The 26701-nt window shown below is 35.8% G+C and overlaps 1 protein-coding gene across 1 annotated transcript in view; it reads left to right on the top strand.

The window, feature by feature from the left end:
* LOC100622606 (ATP-binding cassette sub-family A member 3-like) overlaps positions 1-26701 on the top strand; it is a 200897-nt gene that overhangs the window by 57878 nt on the left and 116318 nt on the right. Inside the window, exons 6-7 of the mRNA XM_021088375.1 lie at positions 10324-10497; positions 17528-17709. Of these exons, the coding sequence (XP_020944034.1) occupies positions 10324-10497; positions 17528-17709 (356 nt within the window). The remainder of the gene's footprint in view (positions 1-10323; positions 10498-17527; positions 17710-26701) is intronic.

The raw sequence follows: 26701 nt of genomic DNA, 5'->3' as shown, positions 1-26701 counted from the left end.
GCTGATGTCTGAGGTGACTGAGGCCACAGGTGGTGCCTATGGCACAAGAATAACCTCAACAATATTCCTATGGCCCCTCAGGCTCTCTCCACACTGCCAATAGTAGTCCTCTCCCTGGAACTGACCTCTGGAGCCTGAGTCTTAGCACCCAGCCCCTGCTTGAGCATCTCAGGATGTGGTTTCCTGTGGTGGTGGTACTGATGATCTGTGGGTCTCTCACTCTGCTTTGCCCCCTTCAGTCCAGCTGCTGCACTTTCATCCAAGATTTTGAGGTCCCTTCCTCTCAGCTTATCTCCCCATTGGTTAGATGGCTTCCCAGGGTATAGGTTCCTTTACTCTTTCACAACTCCCTCTCAGGAGTTCTAGTCCCATCTGATTCCTTCTCACCTTTTTTTCCCCTTTGGTTCTACACAGTTATATGTAAGGTTTCTTGCCCTTTTTGGAGGTTTAAGGTCTTTTGCAAGTGTTCAGTTGGTGTTCTGTCTGAATCATTATACATGTAGATGGATTTTTTTTTATGTGTTTGTGGGTGGGAGATGGTGAGTGCCATGTCTTACTCCTCCACCATATTTATCACTTCCCTGGTTTTATTGATCTTCTTTATTTTATACTTTGTCTCTATTTTATTTATTTCCTTTCTGATTTCATTATTTTCTTCCTCTGCTGACTTTGATATTTTTTTAAATTTCTAATTCCTTTAGAAGAGGGCTAGCTTGTTTTTTTGTTTGTTTGTTTGTTTGTTTTGTCTTTTTGCCTTTTCTAGGGCCACACCTGCGGCATATGGAGGTTCCCAGGCTAGGGTTCTAATTGGAGCTGTAGCTGCCAAGCCTATGCCAGAGCCACAGCAACGCAGGATCCGAGCTGTGTCTATGACCTACACCACAGCTCACAGCAATGCCAGATCCTTAACCTATTGAGCAACGCCAGGGATCGAAACCGCAACCTCATTGTTCTTAGTTGGTCGGATTCATTAAACACTGAGCCACAGTGGGAACTCCAAAGCTAGCTTGTTTATTTGATGATTTTGTTATTTCTTGAAGTATGCTTGTATTGTTATAGATTTCCCACTTGGAACTGTTTTTCTTGCATCCCATGCATTTTGGAAAGTTCTGTTTCCATTTTTAGTTGTCTGAGGTATTTTCTGTTTTCTTCCTTGATTTCTCCATTGACTCACTGACTTTTTATTTGTATGTTGTTTAACATGTTTCCACGTGTTTTAGCTTTTGCCGTTTTTTTTCTCTAATTGTTGTCAGAAAAAATGCTTGATGTAATTTCTACCCTCTTAATGTGTTGAAGCTTATTCTGTGGCCTATCATGTGATCTGTACTAGAGAACACACTTTGTGCATTAGAAAAGAATGTGTATTCTGCCGTTTTTGGATGAAATGCTCTGTAGATTAAGTCAAAATGATCACTAAATGTCACTAAAACTACTGTTACCCTATTGATTTTCTGTCTGGATTATCTGCTCATTTCCACAAGTTGGGTGTAAAATACCCTACTATTATTATTGTGTTATTGTCAATTTCTCTCTTTGTTGATATTTGTTTTATATATTTATGTGCACTTGTATTTGGTGCACATGTTCACAAATGTAATATCCTCTCCTTGTATTTATCCCTTTATCATTTTATAATGCCTTTTTGTATTTTTTGTAGACTTTGTTTTAAAGGCTGTTTTTTTTTCTGATAAGACTATAATCTCCACATTCTTATCATTTCAATTTGCCTGAAATATTTTTTTCAATCCCCAGACATCCAGTCTCTGTGTATATTTGGGTCTAAAGTTATTACCTTGTAAGTTGCTATTTAATTCAACCACCCTGGTTCTTTTGACTGGGATAGTTAATCCATTGACATTTAAGGTAATTATCAATAGGTATGTACTTACTTCCATTTTATTACTTGTTTTCTTGCAGTTTTTGTAATTCTTCCTTGTTTCCTTCTTTAATTTTTTTCCTTGTGGTTTGATGATTTTCTTTATTATTATTATTATTATTATTATTATTTTGGTCTTTTTGCTATTTCTTTGGGCCGCTCTCACGGCATATGGAGGTTCCCAGGCTAGGGGTCGAATCGGAGCTGTAGCCACTGGCCTACGCCAGAGCCACAGCAACGCGGGATCCGAGCCGCGTCTGCAACCTACACCACAGCTCACGGCAACGCTGGATCGTTAACCCTCTAAGCAAGGGCAGGGCCCGAACCCGCAACCTCATGGTTCCTAGTCGGATTCGTTAACTGCTGCGCCACGACGGGAACTCCTGATGATTTTCTTTAGAGTTATTCTTGTGTTTCTTTTTCTCATTACCTTTCTTATTACCAATGCTTTGAATTTTTTGTCTTGTAAATTGTTTATTTCTGTTTCATTAGTCTTTAATGTATTTTTCTCTTGCTCTTTCAATTGAGACAAATTCTTCTATTTCTTCATTTTGCTTACTTAATGTTCTCCATCTCTATGAAAATTAGGCGTAACCATTATCTATGGTGGTCTTAAAGGAGTGTCCTTCTGTGGGAGTATCCCTTTATAGTATTTATGCACCCTTTGACTTTGATAATAGAGCTGGAATTGATGTGAAGACAAATTACATCTTCCCTCCTGGTTTGTAGGCAGCTATCACCTTGGTACAAGGTGGAACTGAAAATGGAAGGGCTAGGGCCAGAGTCAGGTGTGAGGCAGGTCTTCCCCACCCTTCAGTGGCCATCACCACTCCATTAAGGGTGAGGGCAGGTTCTGAATTGCTGGAGTGGAAGCCCTTAGGGTCAGGTCCAAGTTGGCTCAATTTCTTTCAAGGATGTGCTCCCACCTCCAGCAGTATCACCCTTGCCCCAGAAGGGAGCAGTGCTAGAGCGAGTGGGGTTGATATGAGCTCTTGGTGTGGGTCAGAGTGGGGTTTGTGGTGTTCTGGCCACTGTCAGAGATCAAGACTACTTCTGATGTACCTTGTAAATGCCAGTAATGGCTGCCCATGCCCTGCTCAGACGTCTTATGAGTTTGAACCTAAGTCTCCCATTGAGCTCCTTCCTTGGTCATCCCAGTGATCACTTCAGTGTGAAGCTGTGACACAAGGCAGATGGTGCTGGAGTGATCCCTGTGTTCAGGCTGTGGCATGTGCCAGGGTAGATATGGGAAACAAGCAAGCTGTCTATGAATTCTTAGTCTTCTCCCTCTGCTCTGCTTCTGGAGCAAGCAAGCACATTCACACTCTCATGAGCAGAATCCTGGCTTCTCACCACCCTCCATTAGTCCCAGCAGCCCTCCATCTAGCTAAGGTGGTTCATCTTCCCTGTGTCAGAGCCCATGGCAGGAACTCCCAGTATATGTACCAAACTACTGACTCTCCTGGAAGGATCCCTGCTCATGTATCTCCCTTTTCTTCTGAGGCATCTTGCAGGGGCATGGGTCCCAACATAATCACTCTCTTCCTCTCCTATTTGATATCATGTAGATATTTCTTACAGCTTTGGTCAAATAGGTGTCATTCTGGCAGTTTCTAGTCAGTTTTAAGTGAACTGTATTCCACATATATGTATTTTTTGTGTTCCTTGGGGAAGATGAGTTCTGCAATCTCCTTTCCCACCATTTTGACCCAAGTCCAATGGAATGGCATTTTTTATTTTTAAAAATTTTTTATTATTAATTTATTTTTTTCCCACTGTACAGCAAGTGAATCAAGATATCCTTACATGTATGCATTTTCCCCCACCCTTTGTTCTGTTGCAACATGAGTATATAGACATAGTTCTCAATGCTGCTCAGCAGGATCTCCTTGTAAATCTATTCTAAGTTGTGTCTGATAACCCCAAGCTCCTGATCCCTCCCACTCTCTCCCCCTCCCATCAGGCAGCCACAAATCTATTCTCCAAGTCGATGATTTTCTTTTCTGAGGAGATGTTCATTTGTGCTGGATATTAGATTCCAGTTATAAGTGATATCATATGGTATTTGTCTTTCTGGCTCATTTCACTCAGTATGAGATTCTCTAGTTCCATACATGTTGCTGCAAATGGCATTATGTCATTCTTTTTTATGGCTGAGTAGTATTCCATTGTGTATATATACCACTTCTTCCGAATCCAGTCATCTGTCGATGGACATTTGGGTTGTTTCCATGTCCTGGCTATTGTGAATAGGGCTGCAATGAACATGCGGGTGCATGTGTCTCTTTTAAGTAGAGTTTTGTCCGGATAGATGCCCAAGAGTGGGACTGTGGGGTCATATGGAAGTTCTATGTATGGATTTCTAAGGTATCTCCAAACTGTTCTCCATAGTGGCTGTACCAGTTTACATTCCCACCAGCAGTGCAGGAGGGTTCCATTTTCTCCACAGCCCCTCCAGCACTTGTTATTTGTGAATTTATTAATGATGGCCATTCTGACTGGTGTGAGGTGATATCTCATGGTAGTTTTGATTTGCATTTCTCTTATAATCAGCGATGTGGAGCGTTTTTTCATGTGTTTGCCGGCCATCTGTACATCTTCCTTGGAGAACAGTCTATTCAGGTCTTTTGCCCATTTTTCCATTGGTTGATTGGCTTTTTTGCTGTTGAGTTGTATAAGTTGCTTATATATTCTAGAGATTAAGCCCTTGTCAGTTGCATCATTTGACACTATTTGCTCCCATTCTGTAAGTTGTCTTTTTGTTTTCTTTTTGGTTTCCTTTGCTGTGCAAAAGCTTTTCAGTTTGATGAGGTCCCATGGGTTTATTTTTGCTCTAATTTCTATTGCTTTGGGAGACTGACCTGAGAAATATTCATGATGTTGATGTCAGAGAGTGTTTTGCCTATGTTTTCTTCTAGGAGTTTGATGGTGTCCTGTCGTATATTTAAGTCTTTCAGCCATTTGGAGTTTATTTTTGTGCATGGTGTGAGGGTGTGTTCTAGTTTCATTGCTTTGCATGTTGCTGTCCAGGTTTTCCAGCAGTGCTTGCTGAATAGACTTTCTTTTTCCCATTTTATGTTCTTGCCTCCCTTGTCAAAGGTGAATTGACCATAGATGTCAGGGTTTATTTCCGGATTCTTTATTCTGTTCCATTGGTCTGTCTGTCTGTTTTGATACTGTGGCTTTGTAATATTTCTTGAAGTCTGGGAGAGTTATGCCTCCTGCTTGGTTTTTGTTTCTCAGGATTGCTTTGGCGATTCTGAGTCTTTTGTTGTTCCCTATAAATGTTTGGATTGTTTGTTCTAGTTCTGTGAAAAATGTCATGGGTAATTTGCTAGGGATTGCATTGAATCTGTAGATTGCTTTGGGTAGTATGGCCATTTTTACAATATTGACTTTTCCAATCCATGAATATGGAATATCTTTCCATTTCTTTACATCTTCTTTGATTTCTTTGATTAAAGTTTTATAGTTCTCAGCATATAAGTCCTTTACCTCCTTGGTCAGGTGTATTCCGAGGTATTTGATTTTGTGAGATGCAATTTTAAAAGGTATTGTGTTTTCGTATTCCTTTTCTAATATTTCATTGCTGGTATACAGAAATGCGACTGACTTCTGAATGTTAATCTTATATCCTGCTACTTTGCTGAAATTATTAATCAGTTCAAGTATTTTTTGTGTTGAGTCCTTAGGGTTTTCTATGTATAGTATCATGTCATCTGCATACAGTGACAGTTTTATCTCTTCTCTTCCTATATGGATGCCTTTTATTTCTTTTGTTTGTCTAATTGCTGTGGCTAAGACTTCCAAAACTATGTTGAAGAGCAGTGGTGAGAGTGGGCATCCCTGTCTTGTTCCAGATTTGAGTGAGAAGGCTTTCAATTTTTCCCCATTGAGTATTATATTTGCTGTGGATTTATCATAAATGGCTTCGATTATGTTCAGAAATGTTCCCTCTATACCCACTTTGGCGAGGGTCTTGATCATGAATGGCTCTTGGACTTTGTCAAATGCTTTTTCTGCGTCTATTGAGATGATCATATGATTTTTGACTTTTCTTTTGTTAATGTGGTGTATGACGTTGATTGATTTGTGTATGTTGAACCATCCTTGTGAACCTGGGATGAACCCTACCTGGTCATGGTGTATGATTTTTTTGATATGTTGTTGGATTTGGTTGGCTAAGATTTTGTTGAGAATTTTTGCATCTATATTCATTAAAGATATTGGCTGATAGTTTTCTTTTTTGGTGGTATCTCTGTCTGGTTTTGGAATGAGGGTGATGGTGGCATCATAGAATGTCTTTGGGAGTATTCCTTCTTCTTCAACCTTTTGAAAGAGTTAAGGAGGATGGGCACCAGTTCCTCTTTATATGTTTGGTAGAATTCGCCTGTGATGTCATCTGATCCTGGACTTTCATTTGTAGGGAGTGTTTTTATGACACCTTCAATTTCATTTCTAGTGATCGGTCTGTTCAGTTGGTCTGCTTCTTCTTGATTCAGTTTTGGCAGACTGTAAGATTCTAGAAAGTTGTCCATTTCTTCCAGATTGTCAAATTTGTTGGCATATAGTTGTTCGTAGGGAATGGCATTTTTTAAATGCTAAAAGATTGAACAGAATCTGTCAACTTGGTATCAAATGCCCATCAAAAATATTTTTTAAATATGAAGTGGAATAAAGGCCCCAAAAGTCCTAATTTGTCTTTAGCTAATTTTCTCTAATAGAATAGTAGCTCTTCAGATAGAAAAATAAAACCTTTTGATTTAGAAATGAAGCATAGAAATGTAGTGGGAAAGAATGAAAGGCACAGGAAATGGTGAATCTGTGGATAAGTACAGAAGACTTAGGATGTCCATAAAAATTCCAAAGGAAAAATCACAGTTAATGCTGAAATATTTAACAATATCTTCCTAAGTTCAGAGAAAGAAAAGGATATCTATTATTATTCTTCCTATTCAGTGTCATATAAGGGTACTAGCCAGCACTAATGCAAGGAAAACTCATGTAATGTGTAAATATTGGAAAGAATGTTGAGATGACAATACATCTGTAACAATTTTCTTTGTAGAAATCCCAAAGAATCTATAGATAAACTGTTAGACTTAAGTTAAATTAAGTTCACAAAATATGTGATTAATAGATAAAAGCAATTTTTTTCTACATATTAACTACCATTACAAAAGGAAATTTTAAAGATATTATTAACCATGGCAGAAAAAAAAGAAACATCTAAGAATTTATATTAACAATGTGAAAGCCCTTACCCTGAAGACATTAAAATATTCAGTATTCACTGTTCTTCCCATACATTAACAGTTGAATTCCCTGATGTGCGTATCTGTGTGTGTATGTGTGTGTGTGTGTGTGAAAATTCAAATTCCAAAATTTTATGGAAATGTAAGTAGCCAAGAATATTTTTTAAATAAAAATTTGGTGGAATTTTGCTACCAGATATCAAAACTTACTATGAAGCAATGGAGATAGAGACAATATGGTTTTTGTATAAGGACAGATAAGTTAATAGAATGGAGCAGGGAATCTAGAAACGAACTCACATATGTGTGGTCACGTGTTTATAACAAATACGTCACTTTAATGCAGTGAAGAAAGGCTAATATATAGTACTGGGCCAATTGGTTATCTATTATAGAATCACTTGAGCTATAAATGTCAACTCACTCAAAAAGTTAACCAAGATACATCACAGGCTTACATATGAAAGGCAAAATAAAAAATTGAGGATTCATAGAAGGATAAGATTAATTTTGTCCCTGAGGCTCTTCCAGATTTCATTCTTTTTCGTCAGTGCATTTATTGCTGAATGTTTGGTTAATTTTTCCTTGTCTGAACAAAATCTCCCGTCTATGACTGGTTGATTAATCTGTATGTCATATTATGAAACTACTCCCAGGAAATGAAAGGGGCTAGAAGGGTTTATCCCCATCAAAATTATCATATATTTAGATTTCTTGGTCTCTATAGATCTTCAGTGGCTTTAAACTATATTTTCCTAGTTTTCCTGCTGCTTTTACAATTTTCTTTTTGTCTTGCATTTCACCAGTTGTACTAGAATAAATTTAGGAATACTTTTATGTCTGTTCTGTTTCAAATTTTTAGTGCCTCTTTATTCTGTAGCTTGCATTTCCATTCAGTTTTGAAAAACTCTCAAACATTAAGTTTTCATGTAATTTGTTCTTTCCCATTTTCTATTTTCTTTTACTCTGCCAATTTAGTTACATGGATGGTGGGCTTTTTCACCATGTCCCATATATGGGAGATGACTAAAAGGATACCTCTTTCAGATGTACCTGTATTTTCCAAGGTTTTTCTTTTTATGCTTCTCTTTGTGTATATTTCTCTTTCCAGGCTCTAATACTGTATTCATCTTGTCTAATCTTCTATTAAATCCAACTTTTAATTATGAATTCCAGTTACTATATTTATTTTGTGTTTGATATTGTATTTCTTTTTTACACTTTCACGTTTTTCTTGAAATCCTCCATATTGCCATGTAGTTTTATTCTCGTGTGAATCATAGTGATTTTAGCATCTGTATCTGATAGCATTAAAAACCGTTGTTGTCTTTCTAGTGCCTGTCTTTCGTTCTTGGTATTGGGTTGTGTGTTTTGTCACCAGGTGTATTAGTTTTCTAGGGTTGCCATAACAAAATACCACAGACTAGGTGGCTTAAGCAACAGATCTGAGACCAGAAGTCCAAGATCATGGCGTTGTCATATTCAATTTGTACCCACCCTAAAGGCCTCATTTAACCTGTTAAAAAATGCCCATTTCCTTATCCTTCTTGCCAGTCATTTTGTCTTCCTTTCTGTGATCACAGTTTTTACCCCATCCCCCCCCAAAATAAAAACACTAGGGGGCAGACACAAAAGAACCCTGTGAAGGAGCTTCTGATATAGTTTAGCTTCTCCTCTGAAATGTGAGAGAAAAATGAGAGCATAGGGTGATGGTTCATTAAATGTACACCCTTGATTTTCTCCCTCTAAACCAGCAGATCACCTAGAACAAGTCTACATTTTCACAGTCCTTCTGAGGAGTGTTTTATGTGGCTTTTAAAAAACAGTCACAGAGTTCTTTCCGGAATGGTGATCCAGTCTCATTTCACTTAGTCACCCTTCTAAAGACTCTCTCTCCAAATACAGTCATTGGGTTAGGGCTTCAACACAATTCAGCCCATAATACCTAGCATTCCTAGTAATTTTTATTTAATGCAAAACATTGCATATAAAATGATTTTGGTCTTTGAATGGCTATTTTTTTCTGGTAGAGAAGATTTACATTTAATTCTGTCAGACGTCTAGGTTAGAGGCACAAGCATCCCCAGATTAGGGGTTAGGTCATTTTAATCCTATGGTTGGAGGTGATGAAAAATACCTCTTTCAGTCAACTTACCTGTATTCTAGATGTAGCCTTTCAGGGCCTTTAAGTAAAAGGTTGAGGTATTAATGATACAGGTCTACTTCTTTCCTTTAGTGCATCTCAAATTTGTTTTGTTTCTCTAAGCCTTTGACACTGCCAAAATCTCTACTCAGTATCTCAAACCTCTAAACTACAGATTAGATTTTGTAAATGCTTCAGAATGAAAATTACTCCCAAATTCTAGATTTGTCTTTCTTCACTTCTCTTCTTATCTTGATATTGGCCTGACCATTATTCTTGCATGGTAGCTCTCTCATGCTTCAAAACAAAAGTAACTTATCTATTTTTTTTTCTGTTGTCATTGAGAGAGCTGATCTCAAATAATGTAGTTCCTATGATATATAGCACTCTAATCCAGATGCTTATCTATGATGATGACTTATTGCCTTATTTTAATGTTTACCTTTAGGAAGTATCATAAATAAATGAAACATAAATGTCTGGAAGTATTTATAAACCCATTGTTAATTATTTCAGTTCTCACCTATCAAAATTCCAAATAAGTGGTAACAATATAAGTATGTTCATATGATGTGATTACTGGTATTTTACAGCTAGAAGTTGTTAAGCTAACTGGTCATAAATGAAAATGAAAAAACAAGTTTTTATAAATGTAGGGATAATCAATCTTTAAATGAGTAAATATCCACAACCATTGCATAAGAAAGAGTAAATTCCAGAAAAGTTTCTTCCTAATACTATTCATTCATTTATTTAAGCAAGCAAAAATGTTTATTTATTTATTTTAAGAATGCTTTTTATTTTTTCCATTATAGCTGGTTCTGCAAAAATACTTATTAAACATCTATTTTCTATTCTGCAAAATATTTATTAAACATCTATTCTCTATTAAGCACTGCTTAGATGATAATGATACAATGATGAAAAAGACAATTTCTCTTCTTTTTCAGAGTTTACATTTTGGAATTATTACGTAGTAAAATGAGAGTATTTATACTTTAACTTTTGTAGCTTATGTAAACTGACTGTATTTTCTTCTTACTTTTCAGCTACATTGGCTGTTTCTGTTGGAGGTTTCCTCTATTTTTTCACCTTCTTTCCATTTTCAGTAGTTTCCATCATGTATGAACAGTTGAACCTCACAGAGAAGCTGGTGTCCTGTCTCAGTTCAAATATTGCCGTAGCTTTGGGAATTGATTTTATAAGCAAGATGGAAATGAAGCGTGAGTCTTTTCTTTGTAAAACTTACTTTGATGATTTGATTACCAGGGAAAAAAGACAGGTGGTCTAGTTTGGCAATGAAGTAAGTGTGATAGTAAGTGAGAGATGACCTTAGTGTTTCTTAAATATTTTTCCTGGCTTGTAGTATTTTTATCATAAGATATCTGTGCATTATATATGTATACTATATACATGTAAATATTTATTTATTTTCATGTCTTTATATCAGCGGTCTCATATGGAGACAATTTTGTCACCTAGGGGATGGTGGCAGTGCCTGGGGATATTTCTGGTTCTTAATTGTCACACCTGTTGGTAAATTTTTCCTAGCTTTCTCCCATTCCATATATATATTTTTTTACCTTTCCAACATTGAGAAACCTGGCCCCCACCATTGTCAATATAATCATTCAGTTGCTCAGTTTTACAATTCCCAAAATGGTTATGGACCTGCTACTCCATCCCACTGTAAACAATTTACATATTAACTGTGGTAATTGTTTGTACTTCTTTTTACATTTAGTTTGAGCTGGGTAGTCAAAATACTGTGTTCAGAAATCACTTGGATTAGCATTTCTTACTTCATTCAGTGTAGTTATGGTATTCCTTTGAAATATGGGTAGGTGCATTTGTTTCTTTTTTTTAATAATGATTTTTATTTTTTCCATTATGGCTGGTTGACAGTGTTATGTTGATTTTCTACTGTACAGCAAGGTGACCCAGTCATACATTCATGTATACATTTTTTTCCTCACATTATCATGTTCCATCATAAGTGACTATACAGCAGGATCTCATGGCTTATCCATTCCAAAGGCAATAGTTTGCATCTATTAACTGCAAATTCCCAGTGCATCCTACTCCCTTACCCTCCCCCTTGGCAACCACAAGTCTGTTCTCCCTGTCCATGATTTTCTCTTCTACAGAAAGGTTTATTTGTGCCATATGTTAGATTCCAGATATAAGTGATATCATATGTTAATTGTCTTTCTCTTTCTGACGTACTTCACTCAGTATGAGAGTCTCTAGTTCCATCCATGTTGCTGCCAATGGCATTATTTTGTTCTTTTTTATGGCTGAGTAGTATTCCATTGTGAATATATACCACATGTTCCTAATCCAGTCATCTGTCAATGGACATTTGGGTTGATTCTATGTCTTGGCTATTGTGAATAGTGCTGCAATGAACATGCAGGTGCATGTGTTTTTTTCAAGGAGAGTTGTGTACAGATATATGCCTAAGAGTGGGATTGCTGGGTCATATGGTAGTTCTATGTTTGGTTTTCAAAGGTACCTCCATAGTGTTTTCCACAGTGGTTGTATCAGCTTACATTCCCACCAACAGTGCAGAAGGGCTCTCTTTTCTCCAAACCCTCTCCAGCATTTGCTGTTTGTGGACTTATTAATGATGACCATTCTGACTGGTGTGAGGTGGTACCTCGTAGTTTTGATTTGGATTTCTCTAATAATCAGTGATGTTGAGCATTTTTTCATGTGCTTGTTGGCGCTATGTATATCTTCCCTGGAGAAATGTCTATTCAGGGCTTTTGCCCATTTTTCAATTGGGTTGTTGGCTTTTTTTGCTGTTGAGTTGTATAAGTTGTATATTATAGCGATTAAGCCCTTGTCAGTTGCATCATTTGACACTATTTTCTCCCATTCTGTAAGCTGTCTTTTTTTTACAGTTTCCTCTGCTGTGCAAAACCTTGTCAGTTTGATTAGTTCCCATTGGTTTATTTTTTCTTTTATTTCTGTTGCCTTGGGGGACTGACCTGAGAAAATATTCATAAGGTTGATGTCAGAGAATATTTGGCCTATGTTCTCTTCTGGGAGTTTGATGGTGTCTTGTCTTACATTTTTCTTTCAGCCATTTTGAGTTTATTTTTGTGCATGACATGAGTGTTTGTTCCAGTTTTATTGATTTACATGTGGCCGTCCAGTTTTCCCAGCACCAACTGCTGAAAAGATTGTCTTTTTCCTATTTTATATTCTTGCCAACTTTGTCAAAGATTAATTGACCATAGGTGTCTGGGTTTATTTCTGGGTTCTCTATTCTGTTCCATTGGGCTGTATGTCTGTTTTTGTACCAGTACCACACTGTCTTGATTACTGTGGCTTTGTAATATTGCCGAAGTCTGGGAGAGTTATGCCTCCTGTATGGCTTTTGTTCCTCAGGATTGCTTTGGAAATTCTGGGTCTTTTGTGGTTCCATATAAATTTTTGGGATGTTTGTTCTAGTTCTGTGAAAAATGTCATGGATAATTTGATAGGGATTGCATTGAATCTATAGATTGCTTTGGGTAGTATGGCCATTTTTATGATATTAATTTTTCCAACCCAGGAACATGGAATATCTTTCCATTTCTTTACATCTTCTTTAATTTCCTTGATTAATGTTGACAACCCACCACCTAAATGAATTAGAAAAAGAAGAACAAACAAAACCTAAAGTCAGCAGGAGGAAGGAAATCATAAAGATCAAAGAGGAAATCAATAAAATAGAGATTCAAAAAATGATAGAAAAATCAATAAAACCAAGAAGTGGTTCTTTGAAAATGTAAACAAAATTGACAAACCTCTGGCTAGACTCACCAAGAAGAAGAGAGAAAAAACAAATAAAATAATGAAAAAGGATAAATCACAATGGATACCACAGAAATACAAAAAACCATGAGAGAATACTATCAACAATTATTGCCAACAAATTTGACAACCTAGAAGAAACGGACAACTTTCTAGAGACTTACAGCCTACCAAAACTGAATAAAGAAGAAATATATCAACTGAACACACTGATCACTAGAAATGAAATTGAATATGTCATAAAAACACTCCCTACAAATAGAAGTCCAGGACTAGATGGCATCACAGGGGAATTCTACCAAACATACAAAGAAGAACTTATACCCATCCTCCTTAAACTTTCTCAAAAGGTTGAAGAAGGAACACTCCTAAAGACATTCTGTTCTGCCACCATCACTCTAATTCCAAAACCAGACAAAGATACCACCAAAAAAGAAAACTATCAGCCAATAGCTTTGATGAATATGGATGCAAAAATTCTCAACAAAGTTTTAGCCAACCGAATCCAACAACATATCAAAAAGATCATACAGCACGACCAGGTGGGATTCATCCCAGGTTCACAAGGATGGTTCAACACATGCAAATCAATCAATGTCATACACCACATTAAAAAAAGAAAAGTCAAAAACCACATGATTATCTCAATAGATGCAGAAAAAGCATTTGACAAGGTCCAACATCCCTTCATGATAAAAACTCTTACCAAAGTGGGTATAGAGGGAACATTCCTTAACATAATCGAAGCCATTTATGACAAACTCTTACCAAAGTGGGTATAGAGGGAATATTCCTTAACATAATCAAAGCCATTTATGAAAATGTAATACTCAACGGAGGAAAGCTGGAAAGTCTTCCCACTAAAATCTGGAACAAGACAGGGATGCCCACTCTCACCACTGTTATTTAACATAGTACTGGAAGTCCTAGCCACAGCAATCAGACAAGCCAAAGAAATAAAAGGCATCCAAATAGGAAGAGAAGAGGTAAAACTGTCACTGTACGCAGACAACATGATACTATACATAGAAAACCCTAAGGAGTCAACCCAAAAACTACTTGAACTGATCAACAAATTCGGCAAAGCAGCAGGATATAAGATTAACATTCAGAAGTCAGTCACATTTCTGTATACTAACAATGAAATATTAGAAAAGGAATACAAAAATCCAATACCTTTTAAAATTGCACCCCAAAAAATCAAATACCTGGGTATACACCTGACCAAGGAGGTGAAAGATTTATATGCTGAGAACTATAAAGCATTAATCAAGGAAATGAAACAAATTTAAATATTTGAAGTTGTATTTGCTTTCCTCCTGTGCAAAATGTAGAAAATGTTTTGAGTTCATTGTTTTGAGAGGCTATTTTTCAATGTATCCACTTAAGACACACCATATCATAGTATTAATAAGAAATTCTATATTAAGATCAATTCATTTGTATTTCACAAGTTAGTAAATGCTTTAGCAAATACTTTGGCGATGTTACAGAAAATGTATCTTCTTATTTTCATTTTCATACGATGTAATTTTTGGGTGTTTGTGCCTTTTAAAAATTAAAAGCAGCCAAATGTTAGACAATATGTATATTGAAAATTTTGGTAGTAGCTTGTATTTTAAAAGAAACAGCTCCCTTATGATTTGCCTCAAGTTCTAATAACAGTATAAAGGGAAGCACATTCAAAATGCTGATTTGCTTGGTAGGAAGTGATTGTTCTTTGAAGACTAATGCAAGTAGACATGACTCATTATGGTGAAGTGAACTATTTCACATACTCAATAGTTTACATAAAATTTTAAAATGTATTTTTAAAAGAGCTAAGCATTTGTATCCACTGATAGCAATGCAGTACCTGCTTTATGGTGACTTTGAAACACACAAAAAAAGCTTATAAAAAGCATTTTAATTTAAATTTTACCTAAATTTATTTTATTTTTATCTAAATTTATTTTTAGTCAATAGTCTAGTAGCATTTTCCTCTCAATATGCTACTCCTTCCCTATAAGGCAGTTCCTAGAAGCCAGATAGTTTAGGTAATGAGAGAGTTAAGGTAAAAGTAATTGCTTATAGTTTTAAATGGACAATAGCTTTTTGCTCCTACTTAGTGTGCAAATCAGTTGTGTCTAAAAAATATGCAATTCTTAAAAAGGTACCATTTCTGATTTATTTATTATCTGTAACCTTTGGGAACTAATCACATGAAACCACAAAATTAGCAAATGTCTTTAAATATGTATATAAAACACAAATTACCTCTAATTTCAAGCTCTCCTGTGTTAGTGTTAATACAACTTAAAAAAAAAAAGAGTGTCTCCAAAGATAGTTGAATGCAATTTTTAAAAACAAACACTCATTTTAACTTTTCATCTATCTCACACCTTGATTTCAAAATAGGTCATTTCACAGGTCTTCGTCATAGACATTTCCAAGATAAGATTTTATATTTCACTACCAGAGTTTCTTACTATCAGAAAACCCATGCTTTCCTTTGTTGAAAGAGTTGGTCCTGCTGACGTTGGTATTTTTCATCCCTGTCTTGTTTCAGGAGGCATTTCTTGGATTTGCTATCTTCATCTTCATTAAAAGCTGCTGCCACTGAAAGGATTTTTGGAGCAAGAGTTGGAACAGTTTTGTTAGTTCAGGCATACTCGAAATAAATTTGGTAAATAAGTTGATGCTTTCTTTCTCTGTTGCCTGACTACAAAACCCAAACTTGGAAATTTTTTATAGGCTTTATTGAGAAGTCTGCAGTTTCTCTTTGAGCTGATCACTTCTCAGCCTTGCAGCTGGTACTTTGTCCTATCGCTCCAGAGGCTTTAGCTAGCTGTGGCTTCTTAGGCTTTTTCTTACCTTCCTGTCCATCATTTGCCCCACCAGTCTCCTATGCAGCCATGCCAGTGACTCTAGCATTTATTTTTAATTTTTTTAATTAATTTTTTAATTTTTTCCGCTGTACAGCACAGGGGCCAAGGTACACTTACATGTATGCATTTTTTCCCCACCCTTTGTTCTGTTGCAATGTAAGTATCTAGACGTAGTTCTCAGTGCTACTCAGCAGGATCTCATTGTAATGATTCTTCTTAAAGACTATCTCTCTGATACATTATCCATCTGTTCTTGAATGTTGTGTTCTATTTCCATGAAACCCCCTATCATGTTAATCATAGTTTTTTAAAATTCCTGGTCTGATATTTCCCACATCTTTGCCATATCAGAATCTGATTCTGTTATTTCTTCAATTTCTTCAAACTGCGTTCTTTCCCTTTTAGTATGCCTTACAAGTTTTTGTTAAAATGTGGACATAAGGTTCTAGGCAAAAGAAAGTACAATTAATAAGCTGTTAGTAATATAGATGTAAAGTGTACAGGAGAGAGGCAGCATTCTATTTTCTATGATTAGGTCTCAGTCTTTTGATGAGCTTATGTCCCTGAAACAGGAACTCATCAGTGCTTCTCAGTTTTTCCTCTTAGAGGGACAGGATGACTAGAGGGACCTGGACATGGGTATTCCCTTCCCTTAGGAAAATAAGGCTCTGGAAAAATAGTTTATTATGAGGCAGGCTGATTAAGAACAAAATGCTTTGGCATATTTCAAAATGGTTCCTTTTCTCCTTTCCCTCCTGGAAGCATGGAGGGATTTTTCTCTCATATTTACTGTGAGAAACTGATGGGGATATTTTGTGAGGTAAACTCAAAAACATGAACTCACAAGTTCCCTGTGACTTGATCCTCCTGAAGTTTTTAACTCTTCAGACTTGTCCACACTGGGCCCCAGTGATTTGTCAATTGCTGTTTAGGCTTTTACACCCCAGGATTGCTTAGAGGTTTCCACTCAGGGTTTCTGTTCCATTAAATTGCAATTCTTTGTATTTGCATATCTGGCCTCTCCAGTTTGAGGGGGCAGTGGGTTGCCCTGTGATCTTACTTATCTGGTGGATCTGAATTGATTTTTCAGTTCAGCTTCCTGCTTGTTGTTAGGAATGAGTGGTGAATTCTAAATTGCTTACATTTCAGACCAGGAACTGGAAGTTGAAACTTATTTTTTATATTGATGAATAATTTCCAAATTTATATTTCTTATTGGTTATTTCAGTGGAAATTAGCACAAGAGAAAATGGAGAGATAAGGCCACCATCTCAAACAATAGGTCTGCTTACTGCTTAAAGCCTTAAAGGCTTATTTTATGGACCTCTGGTGATGGCTTATTTTTTGTTTCAGTCATCTACTAACCTTTAGTTGGTTTGGATCTAGGTAGAGGCACTTTGCATTATTTCATTATCCTTATGGACAACCTAAATTTTAAAATATCAGAAAATAGTAAATAGATAGTATCCATCTCCAGAGAATACCAATGCATTTTTCTTAATATTCAATTTTAAAGGAGATGGGTAACTTTGTTCTAGTCGTAGCTGGGCACATGACGTAACTATCTGCTATTATATTTCAGGTCGTGGTGTTAGGTGGAATAACATACTGTCACCAGTGAACCCAGATGATAACTTCGTTTTTGCTCATATTATGGGAATGCTTTTATTTGATGCTTTCTTGTATGGCCTTCTGGCCTGGTATATAGATGCTGTCTTTCCAGGAAAGTATGGTGTGCCCAAGCCATGGTATTTCTTTATGCAGGTAAGTTCTAATGTTTCTGTTATTGAGAGAAACCTCTTGTTATTTACCTTATTTGTCAAAATGTGAGCATTATTATCTTTAATACCTTCCCTATGATCTGATGGTATTGATACAATTTTTATTCCTTCTCAACTAAAGCCATTATTATACATTGTAACATGCATAATGGAATTAAATGGTTTTCTCCAAAAAAATGGACATTTGAATGAATATGTGGTAGGGTCTTTAGATCTTAGTGAAGAGGGGACAAATTATGTCTGATAGCAGGTTTACCACTCTCTGCCCTTTTTATAATCTTAGCCCAAATTACTTAGAATCAAAGCCATAAAAAAATGGAAGCATTTCCTATCCTCTTCCTTATTATTCTGTGGTTCAAAGCAAGTGTTTCCCAAAATGCTGGTCTTAGAATTTCTTTACATTCTTAAAAATTATTGAATACCCCAACAAACTTTAGTTAATAGTCAGTTATATCTATTAATATTTACCATATTTAGAAATTAAAACAGAGATTTAGAAGATATTTATCAAATTATTTAAATATGTCAATGAGATGATTACATGTTGAGATATGTGATATTTTGGTGGAGGAAAAAACCCTATTTTCAAAATAAAAAAATAGAAGGGTGGCTTGTTTTACATGTTGAAAAATTGCTTAATTGAAACAATTAAGTATTCTCTTTAGAGACTGTGTATCTGACTCTGCATTCACTCTTTTATATTATGTTGCTTGGCTCATCATATCTGAAAAAAATGTGGCCTCACACAGACATAGAGTTGAAAAAAGGTGACATTTTTTGCTACCCTTTTAAACAAATTTAGCTTTTCCTTTTTGTTCTTCGCTAAAACTCAACTAGTGATTATTTACCAACAATTAGTTGAATTTTGGAAACTGAAAGCATGTTAGTGAACATTTCTTAATCTGTTAAAATAATATCCATTGGTGTATCTTTCCAATTGAATGGAGATTTAACCATACACAAATTTGTCACATTATATTTTGAATATTTAGAGAAGATCAGTTCATTGATACATACCTTCCAAGTTATGATGCATTTATCATATATTATCAGGGTTTTGCATTTAAAAACATCAACATGATATCATCAGAATAGTTTATGAGAATTGGAAATATGTCATAAAACAGTGGATACAAGCTTTTAAAATTTTCTACTTTTCACCAGAAACCTCAAATTTTGTCATTGACAACAAATAGTTCTTTTCCTTGAAATGACATCACTTTATTAATTTGTAAGAAAATGTCTGCCAGATTGTCATCCTTTCAGGTAGAAATATTATTCTATGAAAAAGTGGCCAGTTCACCTCACAACACAATGACACAAATGTCTTTCCTTAGTGCTCCCGTTATATTTTAATCTGCTACAGAAATGTCTTATGGGTATTTTTCATCACGCAGAATAATAAAAAATGTGCATTCAAGGAATGAGACTTTGTAAATTATTTTTACTCCTTCCTCAAAGAGATAATTAAATGAAACAGATTTTATTTTACTGTGAGTATCTAATAGTGAAGAAATGACAGCTTAATACAATTTTATACTACTGTTTTGATTTGTGTTAAGGCATCAGCAGTTTTACCTAATATTGCTTTTATACCATCAATGAAAATATCAACATAGTAAAAGGGCAAATAATATGTTTTATTCTATTTTACTTTATTTTACTACTTTTTACTGGTATAATTAATATACACTATTGTACAAATATCAGGTGTGCAACAAAGTGATTCACAATTTTTAAAGGTTATATGCCCTTTATAGACATTATAAAATATTGGCTGTATTTTTTGTGCTATACAGTATATCCTTTACATATAAAGCTAAGCTTTATATCTGATAATTTATACCTCTTACTTCTCTACCCCTATTTTGCTCCTTACCACTTCCCTCACCGCGTTGGTAACACAGCTTGTTCTGTTTTTATGCGTCTGCTTCTTTTATGTTATATGTTTTATGGTATGTTAACTAGTTTGTTATATTTTTCATATTGCATATATAGGTGATAACATACAGGATTTGTCTTTCTCTGTCTTACTTCACTTAACATAATTGACAGGTCCTTCGGTGTAGCTGCAAATGGCAAAATTTTATTCTTTTTAATGGCTAAGTAATAGTCCAGTGTGTGTGTGTGTGTGTGTGTGTAGATATATATCTTTTTTTTTTTCTTTTATGGAACACATGGCACAGAGAAGTTCACTGGCAAGAGTTGAATCCAAGCCACATCTATGGCCTCTGCCACAGCTGCAGCAACACTGGATCCTAACCTACTTTGCTAGGCCCAGGGATCAAACCTCTGCCACCTCAGAGAAAACGTTGGTTCCTTAACCTGATGTGGCACAGCAAGAACTCCTATAAACATCTTCTTTATCCAGTAATCTGTTGATGGACACTTAGGCTGCCTCTATATCTTGGCTATTGCAGATAATGCTGCTATAGACATTGGGGATGCATATATATTTTTGAATTACCACTTTCTTTATCCATGGATATATACCAGGAGTAGAATTGCTGGATCATATGGTAATTCTATTTTTAGATTTTTTTCTATAGTGGCTGTACCAATTTACCTTCCCACCAGTGTTATGCTATGGTTCCATTTTCTACACATCATCACCAACAATTTTTACTTGGGGTCTTTTTGATGATAGCCATTCTGAAGAGGTGAGATGATATCTCATTTTTGTCTGACTTGCATTTCTCTAATGATTAATGATGTTGAGCCTTTTTTCATATGTCTGTTTGCCATCTGTCCATCTTCTTGAGAATAAGGTGTATTCAGATATTCTGCCCATTTTTAAATTGGGTTATTTGTTTTTGTGATGTTGAGTTGTACGAGCTGTTTTTACATTTTGGATATCAACCCTTGATTAGTCATATCATTTACAAATGTTTTTGCCCATTCAGTTGGTTGTCTTTTTGTTTTGTCTGAGGTTTCTTTTGCTGTGTAAACCTTTTAAATTTGATTAGGTACCGCTTGTTTTTTATTGCTTTTGTTTCTTCTGCCTTAGGAAACACATCCAAAAAATATTGCTACAATTTATGTCAAAGAGTTTTCTGCCTATGTTTTCATCTAGGAATTTTATGGTTTTCAATATTACATATAGGTCTTTAATCCATTTTGAATTTATTTTTGTATATGGTGTTAGAAAACGTTCTACTCTCATTCTTTTACATGGTTTATTTTTGTTTTTGTTGTAATTATTTTAGGAGGTGGATAAAAAAAGACATTGCTGTGATTTATGTCAAAAAGCATTCTGCCTATATTTTCCTCTAGGAGTTTTATAGTATCTGGCCTTAGATTTAGGTCTTTAATCCATTTTGAATTTATTTTTGCATATGGTGTTAGAGAGTAGAACACTCTCTAATTTCATTCTCTTACATGTAGATGTCCAAATTTCCTGGTGTGACTTATTGAAGAGGCTGTCCTTTTTCCCTGGTATATTCTTGCTTCCTTCATCATAGATTAATTCACCATAAATGTGTGGGTTTATTTATGAACTCTCTATTCTGTTTGATTGATCTATGTGTATGTTTTGTATAAGTACCATGCTCTTTCAGTTACTGTAGCTTTGTAGCATAGTCTTAAGCCAGGACATGATACCTCTAGCTCTCAAATTATATTGGCTATTTGAGGTCATTTGTGTCTCATACAAATTTTGATAATATTTGTTCTAGCTCTGTGAAAAATCCCATTGTTATTTGGTTAGAGATGCCATTGAATCTGTAGATGGCCCTGGGGAAAAGAGTCATTTAAAATTATTAATTCTCCCAACCCATGGACACAAGATATTTTTCCATCTGTTTGTGATGTCTTTAATTTCTTTCATAGGTGTCTTATAGCCTTGTGAGGACGAGGTCTTTTACAGCCTTGTAGGTTTAAGTCCTAGGTGTTTTTATTTAATGAATGGTAAATGGAATTACTTTCTTAATTTTTCTTTTTGATATTTCATTGATAATATGTAGAAATGAAACATATTTCCATATATTAATATTGTATCCTGCAACTTTACAGAATTTTTGATGAGTTCTAATAGTTTTCTTGTAATATCCTGAATATTTTCTACATATAGGGTTAGGTTCCCTCTATGCCCACTTTCTGGAAAGCTTTTATCACAAATGAGTGTGGAATTTTGTCAAAAGTTTTTCTGCATCTATTGAATGATCATATCATTTTTATTCTTAAATAAGTTAATGTGATGTATCACATTGATTGACTCGTGCATGTTGAAATATCCTTACATCCCTGGGATAAAACCTACTTGATCATGATGTATGATCCTTTTAATGTATTGTAGGATTTGATTTGCTGATGTTTTGTTGAGGATTTTTGCATCTGTGGTTATCAGTGATATAGAACTTTAATTTTCTTGTGTGTGTGTGTGTGTGTGTGGTGTTTTTCATGTTTTGATATCAGGGCGGTGCTGATCTAATGGAATGAGTTTCTGTTTCTCCCTCTGCAATATTTGGAATAATTTGAGAAGGATAGTGTTAACTCCTCTCTAAAGGCTGGTATAATTCAGCTGTGAAGGCACATGGTCCTGGATGTTTGCTGGAATTTTTTCTTTAATTACTGATCCAATTTCATTATAGGTAATTGTTTTTTCATATTTTCTACTTCTTTCTTGTTCAGTCTTGGGAGATAGTACCTTTCTAATAAATTATTCATTTATTCAGGGTTGACCATTTTATGGGCATATAGTTGTTCATGGTATTTTTTTAAAAATCCTTTATAATTCTGTGGTGTTGGTTGTAACCTCTCATTTTTTGTTCCTGATATTATTAATCTGGGCCCTCTTTCTTTTTGATGAGTCTGTCTAAAGGTTTATCAATTTTGATTACCTTTTCATAGAAACAGCTCTATGAAAAGAGTTGGGTTTTTTTGATATTTTTCTTTTTTCCTGAGGTAAGCTGCTTTTGTTGCATCTTGAAGATTTTGGATTTTTGTGTTTCCTTTTTCATTTTTCTCTGGGTATTTTTTTATTCCTCTTTGATTTCTTCAGTATCCATTATTTGTTTAGTAGCATATTGTTTGGCCTCCACATATCTGTTTTTCTGTAGTTTTTTAAAAATTCGTTTCATTAGCATGATTATCAGAAAAGATGCTTGATATATTTTCAATTTTCTTAAATTTACTGAGGTTTGTTTTATGGCCAAGCATGTGATCTAGAATGTTTCATGTGCACTTGAGAAGAATGTATATTCTCTTCATTTTGAATGGAATGTTCTATATATGTCTATTAAGTTATATGGTCTAACAAGTCATTTAATGCAGTGTTTCCTTATTGATTTTCTGTCTGATCTATACATTGATGTAAGTAGGGGTATTAAAGTCCCGTAATATTATTGTGTTACTGTCATTTTCTCATTTTCTGTCTGTTAATATTTGCCTAACAAGTTTAGATGATCCTATGTTAGGTGTATATGTATTTACAATTGTTATATCTTCTTGGATTGATCCCATGATCTAATGTAGTGTCCTTCTTTGTCTCTTGTAAGAGTCTTTATTTAAAGTCATTTTTTCATGCTCAAAGTATTGCTGCTCTGGATTTCTTTTGATTTCCATTTGCATGGAATACCTTTTTTCCCATCACTCTCCTTTTCAGTCTGTGTATATTTCTAGAACAGACGTGAGTCTCTTTCTAGACAACATGCACATGGGCCTTTTTTTGGTCACCAATAAGTCACTTTGTGTTTTTTGGTTGGAGCATTTAGTCCATTTACATTTAAAATAGTTATTGACATGTATGCTCTTATTTCTATTTTCTTAAATGTTTGGGGTTTGTTTTTGTAGGCCTTTTTCCCTTTCTTCTTTTGTTCTCTTGTACTTCGATGACTGTCTTCAGTGTTATATTTGGATTTTTTCTTCTTTGTGTTTATATAAATTATAGAATTTGCATTTTTAAAATCCTACATTTATGGAGTTCCCATTGTGGTTCAGCAGAAATGAACCTGACTCGTACCATGAGGATGCAGTTTGATCCCTGGCTGCACTCAGTGGGTTAAGGATCTGGCACTGCTGTGAGCTGTGGTGTAGGTAGCAGGTGTGGTTCAGATCCCTTGTTGCTGTGGTTGTGGCATAGGCTGCAGCTCTCATTCGACCCCTAGCCTAGGAATTTCCATATGCTATAGGTACAGCCCTAAAAAGCAAAAATAAAATAAATAAAAATCTTGCATTTGAAATATGGCACCAAACAACCTATCCACAAGTAATTGAGAAAGAGAAAGACAAATACCATATTATATCATTTATATGTGGAACCTAAAATATGGCACAAATGAACCCATCTATAAAACAGAAACAGACTCACATAGAGAACGGACTTGTGGATGCCAAGACAGAGGGGGTAGGGGGTGGGATGGACTGGGAGTTTGATGCAAACTCTTGCATTTAGAATAGATAAATATTGAGACCCTACTGTGTAGCACAGGGAATTATATCCAGTCTCTTGGGATAGAACACGATGGAAGATAGTATGAGGAAAAGAATGCCCGTATGTATGACTGGGTCACTATGCTGTAGAGCAGAAATTGGCACAACACTGTAAACCAACTATAATAATAATAATAATAATAAAAAGAAACAACTCAGACATAGAGAACAGACTTGTGGATGCCAAAGTGGAGGGAGGAGGGAGTGGGATGGACTAGTAGTTTGGGGTAAGCAGATGCAAACTATTGCATTTAGAGTGGATAAGCAATGAGGTCCTACTGTATAGCACAGGGAACTATATCCAATCTCTTAGGATAGAATATGATGGAAGATAATATGAGAAAAATAATGTATATATGTATGTCTGGATCACTTTGCTGTACAGCAGAAATTGGCATAAGATTGTAAATCAACTATACTTCAATTAAAAAATAAAACTAAGTAAAAATAAGTAGGAAAACCCCCCACATTTGTATTCTTCTCCCCTCATGATTACTGTTTTTGATATCATATTTTATTTGTTTTCTGTATCCCTTATCTGCTTATTGTAGGTACAATGATTTTACTGCTTTTGACTTTTAACCACTGCTAGCTTTGTGTGTGGATGATTTCCTACCTGTACTGTATGTTTGCTTTTACCAGTGAGATTTTTTATTTCATAATTTTCTTGTTTCTAGTTGTGTCCTTTTCTTTTTTGCCTAGAGAAGTTTTTTTTTTTTTTTTTTTTTTTTTTTTTTTTTTTTTTTTTTTTTTTTTTTTTTTTTTTTTTTTTGCCTAGAGAAGTTTCTTTAATATTTGTTGTAAATTTGGTTTGGTGTTCTTTAAGTCTTTTATCTTTTGTTTGTTTGTAAAACTTTTTAATTCTCCTTCAAATCTGAGTGAGAGCCTTGCTATGTAGGTTGTAGGTTTTTCCCTTTCATGACTTTAAATATATTATGCCACTTCCTTCTGGACAGCAAATTTCTGCTGAAAAATCAGCTAGAAGACTTATAGGAGTTCCTTGAATCCTATTTGTTGTTTTCCCATGCTGCTTTTAATACTCTCTATCTTTAATTTTTGACATTTTGATTACAGTGTGTCTAAGTGTGTTCCTCTTTGGATCTATCCTCTTTGGGACTCTCTGCACTCCCTGGTTTTGGATGAATGTCCCCAGGTTAGGGAAATTTTTAGCTATTATGTTTCCACATATTTCCTCAGCCCCTTTCCCTCTCTATTATCCTTCTTGGACACTTATAATGTGAATATTCATGTGTTCGATATATCCTAGAGGTCTCTTTAACTGTCCTCATTTTTTTTTTTTTCTGTTCAGGATCAGTTCTTTCTACTGCTGTCTGCCATTTAGTTGATCTGATCCTCCATATCATTTAGTCTATTGTTGTTTACTTCAGTTATTGTATTCTTCATCTCTGTTTGGTTATTCTCTATTTTTCTCTTTGTTAAAAACTTCTAATTTCTTGCTCTGTGTATCCATTCTTCTTTCAAGTTCTTTGATCATCTTTATGATCATTAGTCTGAACTTTTTCCCGGGTCTGTTACCTCTCACCTCTTCACTTTGTTTTTCTGGAGTTTTATCTGTTTTATCTTGTTTCTTCTTTTGGATTATGTTCCTCTGTCATCTAATTTTTCCTAACATGCAGTTTTTCTTTCTGTGTATCTGGTAGGTTAGTTGGAGAAGTGATATTTTATAGGAGACACTTTGTGCATCACAGTAGCACACTCACCTCTTGTTCCCTGAGTGGTTGCTCCTGGTCTGGTTGGTTGCCAGGCCCTTCTTTGTGTGGGACCTGCTGGTCACTGGGGCTAGTTCATGAGGTGGCTGGCTGCTGAAACTTGCAGATCCCTAGTGCTGGTGGATTAAGTCAGGACCTAGGGTAATTCATGCTCACTGGAAGGCAGAGTCAGGTCCTATGACCTGAACACAGGGCCCAGTTGTCCCAGAGTTGGTATTGGACTACTGGTGAGTGGGGCCAATTCCTGACACAGCTGGCTGTGAAATCTGACATATAATACCCAAAACTTTTTTTTTTGGCCTGCTAGTGGGTAGTGCCAGGGCCCAGGCAGTTCCAGGGTATCTGTTAGCTTGTTGGTGGGTGAGCTAGGCCTGTAGGCTGTGGGGCTGTTGTCCTGTGGTTGGTGTCTGCTCACCAGGGGATACTATTCATGAGACTAGAGTACAATTGCTGATGGGCAGAGCCAGGGATTCTTCATTTGATGTATTCCTTTTGGTGTGTGGAGCTGGGTCCTGGGATTTTCAGTTGAATGGTCTTGGGTGTCCCAGTTCTAGTGCCTGCACACTGGTGTGTGGGACTAAGTCCTGGCCTCCTGTGGGCAGTGCCATACTAGTGGTGCATTGGGCTTAGAGGGTCTTAAGGCAGACTTTCTGCTGGTGAGTAGTGCTGTGTCCCTGCCCAGGTAGTTGCTTGGCTTGCCGTATACCAGTACTGATGAGTACAGGCTGTTGGGCAAGGGCAGGGCTGGGTCCTGAGGATAGGAACCTAGATGGAATATTCCAAAAGGGTGCTTGCCAGCAACAATGTCCACCTGGT

Source organism: Sus scrofa, chromosome 3, assembly GCF_000003025.6.
Source record: "Sus scrofa isolate TJ Tabasco breed Duroc chromosome 3, Sscrofa11.1, whole genome shotgun sequence".
In the NCBI taxonomy this organism is placed as follows: Eukaryota; Metazoa; Chordata; class Mammalia; order Artiodactyla; family Suidae; genus Sus; species Sus scrofa.
The sequence above is the reverse complement of the archived record's forward strand: the minus strand, read 5'-3'. Positions and strand labels throughout refer to the sequence as shown.